Below are 23,213 nucleotides of genomic sequence, written 5' to 3'. Positions count from 1 at the left end.
TTTGTCAATTAAATTCTCAATTCCAGCTTTTTACATTAACAGATTACTAGGTTAGGTAGTTTAACAGCCTTCAGTGAAACTTATAAAACTTAGCAAACAGTAAAAATCTAGCAATTTCGTTGAAGGCAAGGTATGATGTGTAGAAAATAAACCCACTGAGGAGCAAAAAAACTTGCCTTCTTTAGCTGGACTGCACATTTAAATGTAGAATACATATATGTTCTGTAGGTGAATAAGGAATTCTTTAACAACCAGTCTCTTGTAACATGTTTGATCATGTGACAACCTGAGAGACGTACCACGAAGAGAGATTGACGGGATAGTGAGTTATGTTGAATTAAAAGTCAGTTTCGATTAAAAAATATTCTGGAATTGCCAAAATTTTACTTACTTACTACTTACTGTAAAGTTCCAGTAATTCAACCTGTGAACTTTTTTGAGAGCACAGTCGGAAACACAAAACCCAGCCTAAAAGAGAAAGTTGATAACAACCGTCATGACAACCATTGTCCCCAACTGGGGTTTTAGATTTTATCAAGTTAGCTAATGCACAGAAAGAAACAAAGTTATCCTAACCTCCTCAGAGTAGAAGGGCAGGCAAAGGTAATGGAATTATTGGGATACTGGAAACCCACCACATAGACTTTGCTCAGTACATATTTGTGAAACTAAACTAGCCAACTTTCAAAGCTTTGTAAAATAAAAAGCTATGGGCTGAAAAAAAATGTTTCTAGTGTATACAAAATTAACACGGTTACCAAAAGTGGGAACATTTGAGCATCAGTGTTTTTTGGCTCAGCCAATTAATAACATTTACATGTGCTTACATGACATTTATAGGGTACTTAAGTGAAAGTAGGAACACAACCAATTGTCGTTGTTTGTTGTCTGCTACCTGGGGTGCATGCACATCTGGTATGTTGTAATGTAAAGTCTGTGCTGCTTTCAGGAAAACAGATGTCCGCGTGGACCACGCTCAGCATCTCATGATGAAATTTGCGTGACTTGGACTCAAACCGACAGAGAAAGCATAACTGAGGCTTCAGATATTAATTAGTTCCATCTGCAGTCCTTTTACTAATTATTTCATTTGTATGTAATTCCTGATGAAACCATTAACAAGGGAATAAATACAGGAGAAATGTTTGATTTGTCTCTAAGTATGTGATCTTTAACCAGCTTCATGCAGAAGGAGGGTGGAAGGAGTACTAAAGGTAATTACCCCATCACAGAGTCTACCTTTTCGTGCATTGCAGTTTGCAGTTCTTCACCCCAACAGCTGTTTCTTATTGCCAGTTATTCAGTTTTCTTTCTTTCAACTTTTCATAATCTCAAAGGGAACAAAGGCTCACGGCCACACCTGCTCATTAATCAGTAGTGGTCAACTAATACTACAGATAAAGAAGTCATATCAGCGTCACCCATTATACATCTGTTTGCCAAGGGTTTTTTGCTTGATTCATTTGTATAATGTGGAAAGTATTATTTACGTAATAACACTTACAGAACTCTCACTAATGGATAAAAAACGTTATGTTAAATATTGATAAAGGTTAGTAGAAAAGTCAATGATGAGATTGGTGTTGGAGAGGTTGATTAAAAATGGCATTTCAGAATATTGTTTAATTTTTAAATGAATTTCTTGACATCTGAAAGGATAACAGGCATTTTCACCTAATGCATGTAAGCCAGTGTTGGTTTCTGCAGTCTCCGTCTTTTTCTGTTTGTTTGGGTGAATGCACAGAGGCCACGCAGCAGTTACAGCTCCAGCTGGCTGAATCAGATCGCCGCATCACCAGCTACGTACGGAAGTTCAACAAGATGCAAGCTGACTACCATAACCTGATTGGAATCACTGCTGAGTTGGTCGACTCATTGGAGGCCACAGTCAGCGGAAAGATGGTAGGGCAGGCTAATTGTGGGACAAACAAGCACACATTCTGTCAGACATGCAACAGATACGGAGTCCATAAGTGTGGCACAAGTTAGAAAAGAATGTGTGCACACAGGACAAAAACCCCCAAATTTGCATATTCAAAGTCCAGTGGTGTGCATGCGAGCGCCAACAAGAAATCTTTTGATGCGCAAAATGGATTGAAAATATATATGAAAAGATTTTAATATTTGGAAAACTAGAATACACTTGTAGTACCCTGCTCTTCTCGCACAAACAGTATTTTAAAGCTCAGGGGAACGTGCCTTGTTTTTGCAGATCTCCCCAGAGTACCTGCAGAATGTGTGTGTTCGCCTGTTCAGCAGCCAGATGAGACAGAGTGTGATGCAGAGCACAGACTTCACCAGGCCAGGCACTGTGAGTTGCAGCACACAGTCTTAGCTCTATTCCTTCCCTCTTCTTCACGCCTCAGAATAGTAACAACAACACCTGGCCCCAACTTAATGTGATTTTATTGAAGCATAGAGTATGCATAGCAGACGGTGAGGAGATAAGAGCCACAATCGGGGAAAAGTGCACTTAAGGAGTGTTTACATTATGTACAAAAAGACATCTTTGTTCCTTTTATGTAAGCTGTCTAGTCATTCTGTTGTGTGCATCCTAGAATGAGTGCTTCCTGGATCCTGGAGTTGAATCAATACAGTCATTGTTGGAAAGTCAAGTGTACACAACACAAATTTCCAATAAGCAGTCACAGACATTTACGTAATCATCTGCCTTGGAAATGTAACTGTGTTTCTCCCATAAAGACGACATTTAAAGGTGTCGAGATGGGTCAGAGTTACATTAAATCTTAAATCCTTGCTGCTGTTATTAAGCCTCTTTTTCTGCCTCTTTTGTGCCACCGATAATCAAAAGGCTGTAGAAAAGCTCCCAACCGACCTAAAAAACTGTCCACAGCTTGACAATCATGCTTGCTGTTAGCGGCCTTCATTGTGGTTTTGACCTCTGGCTTGTGAAATCTTGTTTCTTTCTATTTGAACTGAACAACATTTTTTTCTGTGTTTTGTGTGTGTGGTTTTTTTTTTTTTTTTGCTTGTGTGATGCTTTTGTCCCCAAAGGGATATTACTCTATGAGTCCCTATGATGATGGCTATGTAAGTTTCATATATTTTCATCTTTACATTTTCTTATTGCTCAGGTCCCCAGTTCTCATCTAGCTTCTGCCTCGGTGTCTCCCTTTTCCCTCCTGTTGTTGTCTTTATGTCCTTCATGACCTCCTAACATATTTCTTCATCACACCCTCCTGACTATATGTGCATTCCCGCTAGATTGTCCCAGTTTAAACGTATGTTTGGCTTTATTTGCAGTAAGGACGATGACAGTCATTGTTCCTCAACTCTCATTTTAGCCTTTAGCTCTCAACTTATCTCTCAGTTTCATTTTTCTTCTCTTATGCTTATTGTTATTTTTTGTTTTGTTTTTTAGATTATAGCCATATAAAATGACAGAACAAGAATGGCCATCACAGGGTGCTTTGATTTAAAAGAATTACTCGCATGCTCGGGTTCTCAAACAGGACAGGTTATATTACAGCTATTTGAAAGGCAGCAACAAGAACACTTCATGTAGGATTCTTAACAACCTTAAAAACAGGCACCCAGGGTCAACATATCAAATTTGCTGTTTTTAGGTATAGTTAAACATTAAAAAATGAGCAGCCATAGCTAGTAAACTTTACTTTAAACCACTGTTACGTAGCAGTTTAAAGCTAAGCAGGTCAACATACCTGCTTAGCTTCATAAATTATTTTTGAGGATAGTATTTTTTTCTCATTTAGGCTTGCTAGTTTAATGTAAGTGAGTGCAAGGCCATAATTTATCCTCAGTATCAGAGTCTTTGTCTTTGTACATTATCAATCTTTCTTTTATTGCTGTTTGGACCAAGGCATAAAGCCTTGTAGTTAGACAATAGCATCAACAGTCCATGATTTTGGTTGTAACCACAGTGTAAAAACAGATTGAAAAGATGAAAAAACATAAAAAGCATTTCACTTTTATTCAAAGAATATAAAAACTAATCAGGACTCAAAATTTAGATAAAACTTGGACATAAAGTCTTGCTGCAAGCAAGTCTCCCCATTCTGCAGCTATCTTGGTAAAGACTCCAGCCAGTTATTTGGGCAGGTTGAATGACTAAATGAAGGGGGAGAGAGTCATTTTTATTTTCAAGGATCAAAAAAGAACATCTAAAAACTGTGCTAATTCAGTTTAGGGTCGCAGCTTACATTGTTGGTTTAAATATACAGGGTGGGCCATTTATATGGATACACCATAATAACATGGGAATGGTTGGTGATATTAAAGTCCTGTTTGTGGCACATCAGTATATTTGAGGGGGCAAACTCCTCAAGATGGGTGGTGACCATGGTGGCCATTTAGAAGTCGGCCATCTTAGATCTTTTATTTTTCCAATAGGAAGAGGGTCATGTGACACATAAAACTTATTGGTAATGTCACAAGAAAAACAATGGTGTGCTTGGATTCAACGTAACTTTATTCTTTCATGAGTTATTTACAAGTTTCTGACCACTTATAAAATGTGTTCAATGTTCTGCCCATTGTGTTGGATTGTCAATGCAACCCTCTCCCACTCTTCACACACTGATAGCAACACCGCAGAAGAAATGTCAGCACAGGCATCCAGTATCCGTAGTTTCAGGTGCTGCACATCTCGTATCTTCACACCATAGACAATTGCCCCTCACATATACTAATGTGCCACAAACAGGACGTTAACATCACCAACCATTCCCATTTTATTACGGTGTATCCATATAAATGGCCCACCCTGTAGTTGACTTTCCCGCCACCACACAGTCGAAATTAGTCGTTTTAAAATTTAGCTTGTATGCGCTTCAATGCAAACACTAGATTTCAGGTCAACATATAATTGGCTCTTTGGTGGGATTGACTGAACACCTCCATCTTTGTCTTTGCAGAAACCTGGATTTCTGTTCTGTCAGAAAGAAAGAAAGAAAGTGTACTTTATTGGTCCCCGTGGGGAAAATCCCTCTCTGCATTTAACCCATTCACTCAGTGAAGCAGTGGGCAGCCACTGGGCGCCCGGGGAGCAGTGTGTAGGGACGGTACCTTGCTCAGGGGTACCTCAGGGTAGTTGTTCAGGGGAGTCGAACCCCCGACCTTCCGATCATGGGGCCACCACTCTACCTACTGAGCTATCCCTGCCCTGACAACAGTCAGCTGTCTGCTGTTGTCAGAAGTACCTTTGTTTAGCTTTATGGTTCTCTTCTTACTAAGCAGCATATTTGATTGTCGCTTTAAATATGACCTTCTGGTTGCTTGGTGCGCCAGTGTCAAATGTCCCAGAACAACATATTATCATGCGTACATGGGCACCAAATGTTTAGGGGGAAAGGAACTTGGGAAAGAAGCCAGGTATCACTGTTCTGTTCTTTTTCTTTGTTTGTTTTAGTGTGCCAGTCAAGGCGATACCTCCGTTTACACGGATCAGTGTTCTCCTCCTCCTCCTCCTTAGATTTGATTTCAGGGGTTTTCAAAATACCCTCAGAGTAAAAACTTTAATAGTCAGTTTCACCTTACTTTACGCACAACAACAACACCTCGGTGATCAAGTTTTTGTTTTTTCTCCTGGGTCAAAGTGGGGGTCTTTCACTTGTTAGATGTCAGTCGCTACACTCTGGAGCCATCTAAAAAAAACCACAGATGGACTAATGTGTGACAAATGCAGAAGTATTAGCCTACCCTTTCTGGTACTGTTTCTTGGCCTCTTACTGCATAGATAATATTGCCAAACACTGTAATACTGTATGTCCCAGTACTCAGCATGTACCACACGCATGATGATGTATGCATGTCTTAAAAACTACTAATGACATATTTACACATTAGCTAACTTGATTATCTTAGATTGGATGGACCAGATGGTAAGAGTAACATATGGTTAATGTTGCATGTGGTATGTTTTGCACACTTTAAAGTGATAAATAAAGTCAGATTGTAAAAAAATACCCTGCATTAAAGATCCTCCTTTTTTTCTTCTCATTATCTCTGTTTTTTTTCCTCTGCCTTCTCTTGTAGGCTTCCTCTATGCTACGAGCGTCCATTGCACCACAGTAAGTCTTCGTTTGGAAGAAATCATTTTTGTACCAATCATACAGTTTCATTAAACCCAAATAAAACAAGGCTGCTATCTCGTTTCTCTTTAAATCACCAGGAGACCAAAGGATGTGCCAATGTTGCCCTCGTTAGACTATGAGAAGCTTAAGAAAGACCTCATCGAAGGCTCAGAGAGACTTCAGTCTCTGCTACTTCAGGCAATGCGATGGGTGAGAGTATTCTGTTTATTATCTCCAGCCTTCTCCTTAGTGATAAGATGTCTCGTATTTATCTGATCATCAGCCTTCCTTGTGACTTTGTTTGGCTCCAACACTCGCTTATAACTTAAGATCAGTGTATTTATCCATCTTCATCCTCAGAGAGTAGAATGCGTTAAGTACAGTTTTAATTTGGGGCGTCCAGAAACTTGGGCAGTTTGTGAACCTGGACAAAAGAAGAGTGGCACTTATATTTACTTGGACTAGACTTTTGAGTGCTGATTGTTGGATCTGTTTCTAATGTCTTTTTAGAGACTCACCCGCTCACTCCCTGGTGAACAGAGAGATACTGTGCTTCAGGCTTACATCAGCAATGATCTTCTGGAGTGCTACAGTACTAAAGAGGTGGGGTTATAGCTTCACTATCATGCATGTTAACACTACAAAATTCATTCAGAGGGCCTGTTAATTAACTTGTGAACGTGCAAATTGAAAAACACGCCGTAAATAAAAGAATCGTAGAAATGTGGTGCTTCCAGACAATTTTAAACCAACACTTAGAACATAACTCGCTCCCAAAAAGGTTATGTTATCCTTACAAGGTGACTTTCATGACAAAGCTGGAGGATAGGGAAAAGGCAATCAAACTTGTAAACACATTTTTTGACAGATTTCTAAAATATCACAGTCTTCTTGTTTTTATGACAGACTGTCTAATCTGTCAATTTGTTTAGCTCTGTAGGTCATATATTTAAATTTAGAGGAAGAAAATCATTGTTTATGATCTTAACATTATCAAATATTTAGTAATTATTTTATATTAAGAGATCATTTGAACCCAATGGTGAGTCATTTAGAAATGGTTCCCAGTCTCAGAATAAGCACTTTCCTCTGAGAAGCTCAGATTGTGTCCCAAACTTTACCCTCGTGAAAGACTTTTGACACACTTTGTTCTTTTTTTTCTTTTCTCTCGTCATTTTCTTTTCACCTAGCCTTTAGCTTCAGGTGCTATGCTGAATACAATCTCTTTAGAGTGAATAACCCTTTCATAAATGCTTTCAATCTTTGTACTCCTGTGTATGTTTCAAGGTTTTCTAGGTATATCTAAGTGACTCTGCAATCATTTAAGGTGACTGTTGTTGAGATTTAGTGCTATATAAATAAAATTAAATTCTATAGCAACGCTGGAAGACTCTGCATTTAACTGAGGTGTTGGTCAGCGTACATAAATATGATGCCTTTCATTTTAAAGTGTTGCAAAAATGAACATTAAGGAAGGACACATTTAAAAAGATGCTACTTCTCAAATAAGTTACATTGTGTTTTATGTTTAAATTCATAGTCCTTGTCTCTAAGAAATTTCACTCTTCAAAAAATGGTGAGTGGAAAAACTCACAGTGCACAACTTGCCCTACATTTGTTTGTTTCCTTAGAAAACTGTGCTTCATTTAATGAGATCAACAAACGAGATTGTCCGTCAATACATGGCTCGTCTCATCAATGCATTTGCTTCCCTTGCAGAGGGTAAGTTTAAAGCTGCCATTAGAGCTCATTAGGCATCATCATTTACTTTGTAAGTTGATTCCTGATGGTTTGACCTTACTGGCTTTCCGTTTTGAAGAAAAACTATTAATGATGCTCCACAAAGCTAAACAGTAACTGTAGACAGCATTTTGTAAAAAGGAGACTTTAGAATGGCTGTGAATGCTTTCAAGATGTTCCTTTGATATTTATTACAGGTCGTGTTTACCTCTCCCAAATCCCCATTCTTCTGAAACATCTGACAGAAACACTCAGAAAGGAAGAAAAAGAATCTCTTACTCGCGAAAATGTCCTTGTGGCTCTGCAGAAACTCAGCCTCAGGTAGTTTTTAAAATTACTAGGGTTTTCTAAATCCTTTCTTATCTTGATTAATGTTTTTTAAATGAATATGTCACAATTTTTGTCCTTTTGACAAGCATGAATATTTGACCTTACATCATGTCTCGCCTGTTAGGAGGAGTCAGCAGACAGCCATGATTGCAGATGATCTGATTGGCTGGCTAGTGGATGAGCTCCAGGACTCAGACTGCCTCAGTGACTACAACCTGGAGTATTCTGCAGCTTTGCTTATGAACCTGTGTTTGCGAACAAAGGGTAAACATAAAAACATGCAGAACATAAATGTAGCTCAATAATGCGAACACCAGACGGGCGGCATGGACACCGGCGTTTGTGAATGCGATAACACAAGAATGAGGTGACGTAGGAGCTTCAAACTGATACCACAGATGCACTTACTAAAAATCCGATGTATCAACAAGTTCCACTTTCAGTGACCGCATCACGTTCTGTAAAAATCTTGTGAACGTGATAACTTGAGAACATGGAGATGTAGGATTTTGAAATTGATAGGTGTGTCTGCTAGGAGGCTGAGAGGCAGCTCTGGCCATTGGCAAATATATTTTTATTTTGCCAAGAAAATGGGAAATGGGTACTGTTTGTGAATGACATCAGTAACCAACTAAAGACTGAACTGAAGAAATAGGAACAAATTATGCTAATAACTAAATCCCTCAAAGTAGAATTTACAGTTGCCAAGTTGTCTTTATGCGTGAATGGTTCATAGGTCAGTGTTTAAGTGGCTTCACCAACAAATCAAAAAATCGCAAGGTATAAAGACTGGTCTTTATACCTTACTATAAAGTAAATAAAATAACAATCTCACTCTGTGGAAGCAAAAATGTGATAAACAAATAAAGGAAGGTGAGAGGGAGAGCTGGCTCAAGGCTTTTACAGGGCATTAAAGAATAAACACATTTCTTTTTAAGCCTTACTGTAGGAAACCTTTTTCTGATCAGTTGACTTTTGACCCAGGCTTACAATTTCCTTATTGTCTTTCATCCATGTTAAACAATAATTGGCTTTATTTTATTTGCTACGCTATGCTACTATGCTATATTTACTTTAAGACTGGTGTTGATTTTCTGTGTGCTTTTTTGTGTCTTTGTTTTTTTTCACTGTCCGTGAATAATTTCCAAGTCAAATAAGTCTTCTCAAACACACCATGGGTTATACTATAACGTTCATTCATAGAGCTTATTAATAGTCCATGCTATCATGAAAATCAGAACGACCTTGTTTCACGCCACAACGAGTCAAGGTCTAGGTTTGTTCCTGTTCTTTCTTTCTTTTCTTTTTTTTTTTTTTTGCTGATACACTAAGGTTAATTATTGCCTAAGTTTGCATTGAAAGCAAACGTTTAGCTTTTCGGTCCTTCTGAATACATGTTTTCACTGCACTCTTGTTTTTACAATTATTTGTCTTCCATTTACGTCATATCTAGGATGTATCGCTTTCAGACGCTCCCTCTTTCCTTTTCTTTTTTCCCAAAACATGTTTTTATTATATGCTGTACTTCTGTTCAATGTAGAATGCCACAATGAAATACTGTCCCACATTTGATTTATCAGTAATTGTATTGTCTTACACGGATAAGTACTGGGAAGTCATTAACCGGATTTATATGTATTAAATCAAATAAGAGTCCCATCATATTGCACACAGAAAAAGCGTTGCTAAATTTGTGTGCTGGATGGTTGTCTTTTTACAGGAAAAAGGAAGTGTGCAGAAAACGCCAAGCATGTGCTAAAAGTTTTGACTGATCTCCTTGGACATGAGAACCACGAGGTGATATACACATCTACCAACACACAGCACAGAAGTTGCATGCACAGTGGTTGCAGTGTGCAAGCAAAACAGATTTCTCGTGGTTGAAACTGATACAGGCTACACAACAAACAGTGTGTACTGCATGCAATAGGTGGAAAGTGCAGAATTAATGCCATTAAAGGATAGAAAATGACACGAGTCGCTAGCATATCATAAACTAAAACCGCCAACATTCATAAATTAACAGTCTCTCTACTGTTATGTTACACTGTGTAATTATGTCCCTTGAAATGTCTTGCAGTCTTGGCATGAGTGAGCCATGACTGCAGGAACATCAATAAAACATAGAAAGCACAGAGTTCATTGATTTTACTTATGTTAGCGGTCAGGTTGTTAAAAAAAAAAAAAAAAGCTTATCCACAGCACAAACATTAGTTCCTCTTTGTGGGCACACATCTCTAATTGCTGTATTTGAGACCATAGAGATAGAGGTTGTGTTTGTCTGTGTCACTTTCAGATTTGGCCATATGTGAATGGAGCTCTTTACAGCATCCTGTGCATTCCCTCTGTGCGACAGGAAGCAAGAGAGATGGTGAGATAGCAGTTTGCATTTTGCAGTTTGCATGTCTCTTCCTCTTCACTTTCCTCGGTAAAGAACAGGTGTTCATTTAATAGGCAGAGAAAGTTGTAAATGGAAGTGTAGTTAAAATGTGGAGTTGCAATCACAAAAAGTATAAAAGATGGACGCAGCTTCCAGGTCTGCAAACTGAAGTCAATGCGATCAGCGAGACCTTTAAAACATACTTTCTTTTAAAGTGGGGAACCCTGGGTCAGCACACCTTAATCAACCTTAATCGTTTTATCATTTCAAAAATGAGGATTATCTAGTGTATTGACTAACAAATTTTAGCTAATTAGTTAGCCATTTTTTTCATCAGAACCAATTATAAAAGGCCAAAATGGACACGGATGCAATCTCAGTGTTTTTAAATTAGTTTTCAGAAAGCAACGAGTGACATCACAGTGTCACCTAGGTATGTTCATCTTTCACATGCCTTGGCCAAATATGCTTTGGCCAAATATTGTTTATATATATATATATATATATATATATATATATATATATATATATATATATATATATATATATATATATATATATATATATATATATACTGTAATTTTATACTTGCATACAAATTTTTTGAATGTTTTGTGTGTCTTTCCCTCATGTGTGAAGAGCGTTGAAGAGATTCTCCGCTGCTACATCAAAGAGGAGAACCCAAACCTTAACAGACAGATTGAATTCATCATTAAACAGCTAAACTCAGGTTAGTGAAATTTACTGTTAAACACGTAGATGATAAACTGGTAGTCCAAAAGTAAGCGACTCAAGCAATGCAGGAAAAACAAAATATGTAAATATGAAACTTGATATCTTACATTTCCTGTTTCAGATCCCCAGTTTTCATAACATTAGTTATCATTTGAAACTATAGTTTTTTTATGAAGTATAATTTTGGAAAATCTGCTGGCTTTTTAATCCCCCCCCCCCCCCCCAGCTGAAGAGGAAGGACCAGAGTCTGATGATGAGGAGGAAGAGGATGACAATGACGTAAGGCCGCCTGATAAACATCAATGTGCTGGTGTTTTCCATCATCATATTAAATGCCTGTTTACAAATTAATTCAACAAAACCACTGAACCATAAATAACTGGCTCATATCAAAAGAACTAAACAAAGAAAATAAAGTATGAGGGGGAATGATGGACTTAAAAAGTTAAAATGTAAATGAATTACAGGAGTTTCCTGGGGTGTGTGTGTATAAGCACATATTCCATTCTCTTCCTGTTCCCATGAGAGTTCCTTGAGTGTGAGTGCCCTTGCCCTGTAATCTCGAATTAGGTGTTTTTTTGTTTATATTTTTTGTTTTTTTTTATAGCTGCTATCCGTTTCCCTGTCCACAATGGTGAACTGATACGTACTGTACATACCTGTTTCTGAGTGGCAGTCTCAAAACTACAGAATACACTGGTCCCTTGTCAGAGCCTTGTGGAATGGTACCAAGCATTGTATTAATTTTTAAAATTAAAACTTAATGGGTGAGAGTTAATTTTTAGTCAGTCTGAGGAAGTTACGCTTTGCCAATGTAACCCGGTAAAAATCGACCTGCAGCAACCCTGTGGGTGTTTTATATAATGCTGCTTAATGCTTAAACATAAATTAAGTGCATGTGCGGACAATATGCATTTTTGACACTGCACACAAATTCTTTCTCAAGTGATTTATTGTCTTTGCATTGTGACAGGAAGATTTAATGGAGATCGACATTGATAAAGAGGAAGTTCTTCAGCCACAGCACAGGGAACTGTCTGGGGAAAGCCTGCTCACCACTGAGTACCTGGGAGTAAGAGCAAAACACACATTTTCACCATAAACATATTGTTTGTAGCTAAGAAGACGCAGAGTTCAAATTTTGACACTAATCAAGAATAATATAATTTCAACTTTAAGTTATTTTATTTTCAACTTTAATTTATATATTTATCTTTATCTTATTCTTCCCAGTTAAATTTACCCTTCATTCTAATTTGTGTTGTACAGTTATTTCATTTTTAACCTTAATTTATATTTTATTCCTTCCTAGTTAAATTTACCCTTTTTAATTTTTCATATTTATTTCCTATCTTATTCATAGCCTTTTCCTTTTTTGTTCTCTTTAGGTCACGAGCAGTTGTCCAAGCATTTCACTACATATCGTACTGTGTATGACTGTGTACGTGACAAATAAAATTTGAATTTGAATTTGAATTTGAATTTGAATGTATTACGGGCAAGTTGCAAAGTAGCTTGTAAATTTTGTTTATTGCACCAATAACAGGATATGACATTATCACAGCGTGCACTGAACTTTAGACGGTGCATAGGTCTGTGCATTCACAGAATTGTAATTATTTGGCTATTTAGTTCATAAATGCTAGCATGAAATATATTTTACCTCATGATTAGATAAGGTACCGCACACATCGCTGCCTCTTTGTGGTGATGGCTTTTGATATCTCAGGTGCTGGCCTGTTAGTTTTTTAGGGATCTGTTTTATGTGGCTATGAGTTCATGACCGGCCAATACGCCGGACAGAACACAGTCAGGTTTACAGTGAGAAAAAGTTACGTGTAATCTCTCTTTTCCCTGTTAACACTTTTTTCCATGATGGAAATTTGTTTGGTATGTTACTGTTTTATTGTGTGTGTGGCTGTGTAGATCATGACCAACATGACAAAAGTGAAAAGGAAGCCAACCCCTCTACCACAGCCAGCTGCTGATGAGCCGCTACAGCGGCCAGTCACCCCTAGTTCTCATCGTAATATCGGCGTGGGGTAAGTTAAATTACCAAACGGTGTCATAAGATCCAAACTGAAGTTCACTCTTAAGCTAAAACAGTTCTTTGTGGTGTCTGTGGGACCATAAAATGTGTAAGACATGAGAAACTGTGCAGCGGCAGCCACTCTTTTAAGTGATTTACAAACCACCATAAACATTGGTCCTTAGATCTCAGATACCGGTCTTCAGGCCTCATTTCTTTAAAGGCTGATCACTTCACAGTAGTCCATAGATTTTATGAGCTGACTAATCTGTAGCTTGTGTAGATAATTGTGCCACCATTTGTTTAGGATACATAGATAACGACGTTCCTCTTGCCGCTAAAACTCTGAAAATACAAAAATGTTTCAAATGTATTTTGATGTTTTTCTTTGCAAAGCGTAAACTTTGAAGAGATGAGTCAGCTGCAGTAGACTAGAACTGGAGTGCCTGAATACCATTGCTGTAAAGCATCTTGTTTGGTCTTGACAAGGTAATTTCCTTGTTCTGAGCACCAACCTAGAGAAACAGGCCTAACCTTGTATTTAACAGTTTAAATAATTAACTGTTAGAGAGCTGTACAAATATGGAGAACTAGCACTGATGAAAGTCAGTGGAATCATCAAAATAAATTGTTTTTTCAAGTTAAAAGCCATCTTGCTTACACCAACATCCTCATGGAAGTTCTTAATGTGAGATTGTGTTCGTGTTATGTGTAGTGATTATCGACCCGCCAGTCGGGGAGGCGAGACCAGCAGAGACACAGAATACAGACAGAAGAGCGGGGAAGGAAGCCTGCCACACTCTCGATACAACTCACGACCTCCTACACGCTCCGGCAGTCGGCCGAGCACCACAGACTCCCTACGCCAAAGCATCGGTGGGTGACTCAACTTTCAGAGTTTCAGATGTAATTTAGGAGCAGCGGTAGAATTTCAAAAGAGTAAAATAATAACTCTTTGACCGTGTCTAACAGCCGTGGCTGTAAATCAGATGTTTGCGCTCAGATTACTCACACTTAGTAGAAGCTCTGTGCATTTTTGTGGAAAAATCTTTAATTTCCCTTCTACCTGCTGCTTTTTATTTGGTGTGTTAGATGTATTTGATGTGGTGCCCAGTGTCCACAAGCAACAAAAGATAGTTCCAGAGAATGAAGTTCCTGCAACTTCCTCACAAACCATAAGGGATAAAGACTTAGCAGAATAGAATAGGATAGAATAGAATAGAATAGCCTTTTATTGTCACTGTACATGTACAGTGAAACTGTGGGTGCTTGAAATACAAATATAAATAGTACGACAGCAGGAATGAATAGTAGACAAGAGGAGTATATACAAAACAGGAGGGAGGCACACATTAGAGGACAGATTGCAAAGTGCTCAGTCTGAGTATGTGTGTGAGTGGCCGGAGTGATGAGAGTTACTCAGACCATGGCTCAGATCGGTGGGTGGGCACCAGAAGGCTAATGACCTTAGTTTGATGGTATCAAGTGTGCTTGTGTGTTTGATAGTGTTCAGCTGTCCATCTACTTTTTTTTTAGTTTTTTAAAGTTATGACCTTTGTTTCCATTTGAAGGTCTGACATTTTGGTTGATTCTAAAATTGGTCTTTTGACACTCTTAATTTATTCCCACTCAGACTCAGAGTGTGGGCAGTTGTCCCAGGAGTCAGAATTGGACAGGCAGTATGAAGGTAGAGCCAGAAAAGGATGTTCCCAGGAGGACCACAACGGACACTCTGCCAGGTATACTGACACACAAATGTAAACTGAGCGCGCTCATGTTCATATTTTATGTATAACATGGCTGTTTGTGTTGAATTTTACTGCAGTTCTTTGAATAAAAAGGCAACAGTTTAACGACAGTCAAAGTTAATCAGGTTGAGGTTTTTGATCAGAGTTTGAATGTAAACAGTCACAGAGAGACTATAAAAACTGTTTAGACTCATTTTTTTTCTAGTGCAATCATACATGGAAATACAGTATGAAAGGCAAAAACAGACCATCTTTCTTCTTCAACTGAGAGTGAACTCTCCTTTTTGTAATCGCTCTAAGCAGACTTCAGGAATAGTTGTCCAAGCATCCGAAAGGACATTTCAAAGCTCTTCTCGGGATAATCCCAGACTGCTTCATTAATGTTGAGTTTCGATCTCTGAGGAGGCCAATCCATGACTTAATATTCATTTCTGTTATGTGTTTTTTCTATCCAGATGTGCTTTTAACATTTTGGCAGTGTTTTTATTATTATTGTCATGCTAAAAAATGAAGCTGTTGCTAATCGGATGCTTTCTAGATGGTAAAATCTGACTGTGCTTTTCTGAGTTCATAATTCCATCTGTTTTAATAAGATCATCCAACACAGCTGGATGAACCCCAAACCATGGCGCAGCCAAGCAGAAGATGTTCACTGTTGTTCCTTTCTTCTGACCTCCTCTGCACATATCGATGGAAATATGAACAGTTTCACTTTGGATTTTCACTCTATCAGATTTGTTTACACTGATTTTTCCCAAAAAGCTGTTAGCTCTCTGCAGATGATGTTTGTGCTGCTAAAATCCTATTTTTAATATTTTACTTTTTATTCTCTTTGATTGATCGATTGAAAATGACAGAAAGAGCAGCCAATAAAATAACAGATAACAAGGTGATTAAAAAAAAAAAAAAACATTTAAACTTTTGCAGTTTCAACATAACAAAAAAAAATCACTCAAAAAGCAAACATTTGGGCACTTCACACTCTCTGTATTTATAGAGAAATATATACTATATATGTACTAAATATATACAAACTAAATTTACATTTTAAAAAAAGTTATTGAGCCAACAATAACATGTTAAAATATTCTTGGCTTAATTTTTCCTGAGAACTAGAACCAGACCTGATCTGATGCTGTTAAGGAATGAGCACAAAAAACAACCACCACATAACTGCAGAGATTCCTGTAAGAGTGTGTGTGTGTGTGTGTGTGTGTGTGTGTGTGTGTGTGTGTGTGTGTGTGTGTGTGTGTGTGTGTGTGTGTGTAAAGATTTGGCAAGAATGTTGCTGAACACCGATAGGTGACTCAGCACTGCCAAGCTGGTCTGTGAGACTGTGACATGCGTTTAAACGAGCAGTGCCCACAAAGAGACCCATTCAATCGAACCTCCCCTGCTTCTCTTCTCCTTTAAATCCCAGAGGAACTTGACTCCTGAAACCCACCCACAATAATGAGTCCCAGGAAACTGCTTCAGTAGTCCCTCGCCTCCCCCACACCTCACCCCCCAGGAACGTAAAACACCTCTACAATACAGCCTGGTTGAGTCTGACTTCGGTAGCCTCGTTTCACCCCAGTTTGGAAAGCAAGACTTTTATAGTGAGATGAAATGGCCATTCATATTGAGCTGAAGAGAATCTTAGCAACACGGTGGTTTGGCAAATGCCAAAAGAGCAGATGTGTGTGTTTGCAATTGTTTTTAGACTAATGAACTGATTCCCTAAGACAGAGTAACACCTGCTGGAGAGTCAGGCTGTCTTCCACTCACACTTTGTCAGAAATCGGGACTCAGACTCGAGACTTGTTAAAAAGAATTTTAGGGACTGATGAAAAGTTATGTAAAATGTGTACCCATTTCATTTTGCTTCTGAACAGAGCTCAACATGCAAGGATAGCACCTCCACCCATTTTTACGGGAATACAATACACTGTAACTGTCATGATTAGGCACAAGAAACTCAAAACACTGGGTCACCGACCCAGGACCGTGACAGTAACGCTTAGTTATACCAGATTTTATCAGAGATATTGGAGCCAATGTGACTACCCTGAACAGAAACCAGAATGAAATCGATCCATTTGATAAGTGTGAGCTTGCTCAACAGGATGTAGGTCGCTTAGCTCTTTCCTGATAAGAACATTAGAGGAGGTTGTGACTGGACGCTGAAGACATTTATTCACTCGTGACCCTGTTTCTCAGACACCATAAAGAAGGTGCACAAAGAAAATTAGGTATAAAAAAAAAAGAAAATGTCTAATTTGAATGGAAGGAAGGCATTTTAAATATGTTCTAATGTTATATTAGTGTTTAACACTGATTGTCTAAAAATGACTAAACGATTGTCTTGTCTGTTGTCCAAATAGACCTAAAAATTAATAATTGCTCCTCAATTATTAAAAACTTTTCTTATTTTTATGGAAACCACCATGACCCTACGTGTGTTTAGGCTTTAGAGAAAGGGAAAACAGGAAAGTTAACACTAATGAGGATTTACTGATGCATGTCCAGTCAGAACGTGCCCTGTTGTAATATTCATACATATAAAGTATGACAGAGAAAAACTCTGTCATGCCATGTGTGACTTTATTGCTGTGCCTATCTCCCATTTTCCTTGCAAAATATACAGAAATGAGGGGTTGCAAGACTTTTGCACAGTCTTACAGATCACGTTCCTAACTTAACTGTTAAATATTCCCATCCTACCAGTTTCAGGGGTTTTTTCTGTTTTATCCTTCTTTGTATGATTATCATGGTATTTATAGTGACTCATTTAATTGGCAGATTGTTGTTAATGCTTTCTTTCTTTCTTTCTTTCTTTCTTTCTTTCTTTTTTTTTTTTTTTTACCAAAAACAGATTATATTCTTTTTTGTTTTTGTTTTTGTCCCTGTCAGCAGAAATGATTATATCCCTGCAATTGCAAGTAAGCCCAAGATTCCCCGTTCACCTGACACAGCAACCAACCAGAACAGTGCTCACCGGGGTAGAGGCCTGGCCCTGGCTCCCCAGTTCTCACAGTCTGAGCCGCAGCAGAGCAGCCGGCCTGTCTCTGCCAGCTCCACAGGAGGAGGCGGGAATGGAAGTAAGCGTATGCTAAGAGCGGGAAATCAACACCAGTCTGGCAGATTTTGGCCCCATCTGGTTACTTCATCTACTCTGCCAACCACTCTAGATGGTGGCCAGCACTGATTTGAATGTTCAGTGACTCTCAGAAAAGAGTCGCTGTAGATGCACTTTAAGCAATAGTATATTGCATTTTTAAAACCGATACAGATATGTGGCGATTAAAAAATCTGACATATCAGCCCAGATTTTTTTTTTCTTGCAAACACAGGAATCATAACCATATTTCCCTAACATTTATTATCTGTACTTATTTTCCACCCTTAGTAAGATAAGCTGACAAAAAGAATCGGTCAGTTTTTGTTAGCCAATCTGCAGTCCTAACCCTGCAGTGCAATCTGAAACAAATTCCCAACATCAATACTTACAGCATGGTTGAATGGTGTTCCTGTCTTCTCTTTATTACTAAAATGTTTACTTATCGGCTGTTATAAATATCAATACCGGTATACTTGCAGATGGCTGATATCGACCAGTATATCAGCACAACACTACTTATTTGAGTCTTATTGAGCATGCATTTTCAGTTTATGATGGAAAACAGTACTTGGAGATGTGCAAAGCAGCCGGAATTTGTATCTGTATTTGTATTTGTTGAGGAGGGAAAAGTATTTGTATTTTTATTCGAGTAAAATTCAAAATAAGCGTAAAAATCCATTTTTTTTGCGTTACACTTCTAACAAACGTTATAGTGTAAGTATTCTTTAATTATATACATTATAATAATTATGGATATGCAATATTAGTTGATGTTTTACCATAAATCCAGCAATAAACATGTCACAAGGAACGTCATTGAAAAGAAAATAACATAAGAGCCATTGGCTGTTATGTTATTTATGTTATTGCCAGATGGCTCAGCAGCAGCAATACTCTTTTATTCGGTTCCGCAAATCCATGTGGGGAGTTTCAGCTACGTTAATAAGTGACAACTACACAAGGATTGTTTTAACCTTTTAACGATCTTCACAAAAGTTATATACTGCCTCTGGAACTCAGTTAAGGTACAAAAAAAATCCATCCATCCATCCATCTTCTTCTGCTTTATCGGGGCCGGGTCGCGGGGGCAGCAGCCTAAGCAGAGAAGCCCAGACCTCCCTCTCCCCAGTCACCTCCTCCAGCTTAGCCAGAGGAACACCAAGGTGTTCCCAGGGCAGCCGAGAGATATAATCTCTCCAGCGTGTCCTGGGTCTGCCCTGGGACATGCCCGGAACACCTCACCCAGGAGGCGCCCAGGAGGCATCCTTGTCAGATGCCCGAACCACCTCGGCTGGCTCCCTTCAATGTGGAGCAGCAGCGGCTCTACTCTGAGCCCCTCCCGGATGGCTGAACTTCTCACCATCTATCTCTAAGGGAGAGGCCAGCCACCCTTCGGAGGAAGCTCATTTCCGCTGCTTGTATCTGCGATCTCGTTCTTTCGGTCACTACCCACAGCTCGTGGCCATAGGTGAGGGTAGGGACGTAGATCGACTGGTAAATTGAGAGCTTCGCTTTTACACTCGGCTCCCTCTTCACCACAACGGACCGGTGCAGCGTCCGCATTACTGCGGCTGCAGCACCAATCCGTCTGTCGATCTCCGGCTCCCTTCTCCCATCACTCGCGAACAAGAACCCGAGATACTTGAACTCCTCCACTTGGAGCAGGAACTCATCCCCGACCCGGAGTGGGCACTCCACCCTTTTCCGGCTGAGAACCATGGCCTCAGATTTGGAGGTGCAAAAAAATCGATTCAACAAAATCCTGATGCAGTTCACTGTTTTTTGGCTCAGCAGAGCCGTCTCTGTTGCTGTGTGGAGCAGCCTGTGTCACTCACCTCTTCGACACGTCACTCACTCATCCGGTCATGTTCTGCGGTCTCATAAGGAAACTCAGCTTTTTGATTTAAAGTTTTTCCTTGTTTCCGAATACAAATATTTTTTAAAGTATTTGTTCGAAATAATTATTCGTAAAAAACACGTTATTTGTGCCTTATATAAATGATGAAAGCATTAACCGGTGACTGTCATGGAGTTGTAGCACCCCACACAACCAAACATGTAGAGCATTGTGAATTATTTACTGCTTGATTAAATCTCTGCCACACAATCACCAAATATTTGTGTAACATCAGTTTTACATTTCATATATCAACACAACCATGCATGTCAGGAAACTCCTGGGTGTGTGGGTGTTCCCAGGCCTGAAAATCCAGTTTTTCATGCCATACTTACTTACCAAGACAACAGCAACACAATGGCTAAAGGAAATTAACTGTAAAAATGTTGCACTGGTTCCCAGCAACTTTTGCTTCAGTTCCACTAAGGATATTCACTTGCCACTCTTTCATTTCTTACCAGTCTCTGCCAGAAGTCTCTATATAATAAAATATGCCCCTTTTTTAAGACTTTCCTTATAAATCTGCATTAATGTTTTTCCCGTTATGGCCAGCGACACAAAGTAGTCTGAATCATAAGTCGGCTTATCATGCAGAACGTAACAATGGCTATAAACAAAAAACACAGTAAGCACTTATTGGGAAAATGAAAATTGGGAAAATCTAATTGAGTTAGCTTTTATTGGAGGCACTGCACTGTCAGGCCTGATATTGGGTCCATTTTTATTTGCTGTCAACTTCATGTCTTACACACAGAACTGGAGTCAGCGCAGAGATGATCTGGTGCTCTTAGTTGGCCGATAACATCTCTCCATGCTCTCATGCATCCTAATTGCATTTCATGAGCGATTACCTCCGGCTCTTCCGATGGGTGCCCTTACCACGAAGTTTGTAATGGCACCTATTAGCTACTCAAAGCCACCGCATCCTTCTGTGAGTGTGTTGTACTTCTGAGGTCTGGCGAATATCAGATGTTTGTCACTTAATCACATCTCATCTTGAAGGGCAATAAGCAAACAGACATGCTATATAAAATAACCTGTATTGTATAGTAAGCTTTTTGGCATGTTTCAAGCTATTGTCGGGGGGGGTGGTTCAGTGATCTGTGTAATAACAAGCACACATTTGAGCAAGATTCCCCTCAGGCTAATGGCTTTTTTGTTTGTTTTGTTTTTTCTAGCATACATATCTGCTGTGACTGAGTGAAAGGCTCCCTTGGGTAAAGAAAAGATGTTTGTGTGGCTTAACAGGCCACCCACTTAGCAAGTAGAGACAAGGATAGGAGTTTCTGCTGAGCCATAATGTTAAGAGCAGAGTTCTTACAATTTTATGATTTCTAATAAGTTTTTATTTTTGCTTAGTTTGGGATTTTTATTTTTAATTCACTTTAGTTTCAGTTGGTTTCCAGAGCCGGTTTGTCCATTTCAGTTCAGTTTTTATTGGTTTTAGTCTTTTTAATTACTGTTGTATGACCGGCAGGTGTCAGAGGAAATATTTAGAGCAATCACAGTAGATAATACAATAAAAACCTTGAACGTTTTGAAAGCAGTTGACTCACAGTCTTTGAGTCTCAGTAAGTGTGTCCATCAAAGCCTCATCAGGCAAGTTGTAACAAAATGATATTAAACTAACAACTAAAACGTCCACTGTGTCCCTTTCATTTTGGTTAACTCAAATAAAGTGTTTATTTTTAGTTAACCATAATAACCTCGGTTACGTGTTTGGAAAATGTCCTAGCCAATTGAGAACCAGAGAAGCTGAAGAAGCAGCACTGTCCTTTTTATTTTTTAAATAGGTCTGGATTAAATCTTTCATTTAAATATGCTATTTCTTACACAGTGACAGGAGCTTAACAACTACGTTTTGTATACATTGGTGACAAAGCAGCTTAATTTTGTTCTCATTTTATTGATGAATTAAGTCTGATTGTCCTCCGCTTTCTCTCCCTCTTACCCCCTTTCATCAACCTATCAACCTTTCTTCCTTCCCCTCTCCCTCTGTCTTCAGGCAGGCAATCAAAGAGGAGGTGAGGAGGGAGCTGTCACCACGAGGTAGCACTATCTTCCCAGGAGCATCGGGCTTCCTGTAACATCATCCAACCAGGTTACGATCAGGGTCAAACAGAGACGGTCGAGGCTTAGTGGCAAGAGGAGGAGCAGGACTGGGTGGAACAATGTCTATGATTGTGGTTCTGCATTTAGAGTTTTTTTTTTCTCTCTTTTCGCCCTTCGGCTTCAGCGCAGACTACTTCTGTAACCTGATATGACGTTAGACAATAAACACAACCCACAGTCATGCGACTCTGGGCACCTGACAGTCTCTGTTGGCCCTGAGTTTCTGCAGTTTCTACTCAAGGTGATACAAAATGTGTGCGACACCCTCCAACTACGGCAGAATTTATTTGTAACAAGATTCAGGTGTTTTAACTCCGAAGTCTAGTATCGCTCTGAGTTGGGGCAGAATATGATAACGCTCCTCTCTCTTGCTCTCACTCAATCCTACTTGCTTACTTGGCATGTTCATTACTTGAGTGGGGATTGCCCAAGATGCCTCTTTTTGTGGATAACTTTCATCATTTCGGACATGAGCTCAAGATTTTAGATCAAACACAGCCAGGGCTGTGAGAGGGAGGAGGATTGGAGCTTAAAAATTACAGCAGAGACATTTTTATCTCTTAAACGCGATTGCAAAGAGCAGTACAAGAGCCGGTACTGAAAGTTCTCATCTCGAATTTGTAAATCAATAATCGTCGTGAATTTCACAATGTGCTGTATTGATTTTTAACTATGGTGGAAGATGTCTGTCCACATGAATAAATTATTATACGAGCTGTATTTCAAATGTAAAACATTGCCACAAATGCATAGCTCTTTGTGGCAGCTCCTGTTTCGCAGATGCGAAAAAAGATTGTACAAGAAAGAGCTAGAGCCCTAGTATGACTGTGCATGTTTTTAAATGATATCCAGAACTTTTTACTTTCAACACACAGGTAGCATGTACACTATAATTGAGGGGGGAAAAAACAACTTGAATTTGTGTTAATGTCGTAAATTCAGCTTTAGTTGCTTGTCTATTTGCACCGTTTGCCTGTGTGGTTATGTGTATTTATGGTGAGACATTTCTGTTGCAGTGCATTTTTACTGTTAATATTCTTTCAAGCAGTTATAAATAAATGTGTGACGAGTCAGTAGTTTGCAAAATCA

The 23,213-nt window shown here is 38.9% G+C and overlaps 1 protein-coding gene across 5 annotated transcripts in view; it reads left to right on the top strand.

The window, feature by feature from the left end:
* The window catches only part of armc9 (armadillo repeat containing 9), a 26,952-nt gene extending 3,739 nt beyond the window's left edge, over positions 1-23,213 (top strand). For 2 of the 5 annotated variants that reach the window (XM_082505850.1, XM_082505849.1), the window contains exons 7-26: positions 1,190-1,214; positions 1,745-1,902; positions 2,213-2,311; positions 3,016-3,051; positions 6,016-6,050; positions 6,152-6,263; positions 6,564-6,656; positions 7,685-7,775; positions 7,991-8,114; positions 8,248-8,387; positions 9,844-9,920; positions 10,420-10,494; positions 11,143-11,233; positions 11,465-11,517; positions 12,212-12,310; positions 13,165-13,280; positions 13,983-14,143; positions 14,901-15,006; positions 17,870-18,095; positions 22,018-23,213. In XM_082505850.1, the coding sequence (XP_082361976.1) occupies positions 1,190-1,214; positions 1,745-1,902; positions 2,213-2,311; positions 3,016-3,051; positions 6,016-6,050; positions 6,152-6,263; positions 6,564-6,656; positions 7,685-7,775; positions 7,991-8,114; positions 8,248-8,387; positions 9,844-9,920; positions 10,420-10,494; positions 11,143-11,233; positions 11,465-11,517; positions 12,212-12,310; positions 13,165-13,280; positions 13,983-14,143; positions 14,901-15,006; positions 17,870-18,095; positions 22,018-22,065 (1,965 nt within the window). In that variant the 3' untranslated portion in view covers positions 22,066-23,213. The remainder of the gene's footprint in view (positions 1-1,189; positions 1,215-1,744; positions 1,903-2,212; positions 2,312-3,015; positions 3,052-6,015; positions 6,051-6,151; positions 6,264-6,563; positions 6,657-7,684; positions 7,776-7,990; positions 8,115-8,247; positions 8,388-9,843; positions 9,921-10,419; positions 10,495-11,142; positions 11,234-11,464; positions 11,518-12,211; positions 12,311-13,164; positions 13,281-13,982; positions 14,144-14,900; positions 15,007-17,869; positions 18,096-22,017) is intronic. The other 3 variants (XM_082505852.1, XM_082505853.1, XM_082505851.1) reach the window with 3 other exon arrangements.

Source organism: Aulonocara stuartgranti, assembly GCF_965226115.1.
Source record: "Aulonocara stuartgranti genome assembly, chromosome: 15".
NCBI lineage: Eukaryota > Metazoa > Chordata > Actinopteri > Cichliformes > Cichlidae > Aulonocara > Aulonocara stuartgranti.
Note: the sequence above shows the minus strand (reverse complement) of the source record. Positions and strands in the feature narration are given on the sequence as shown.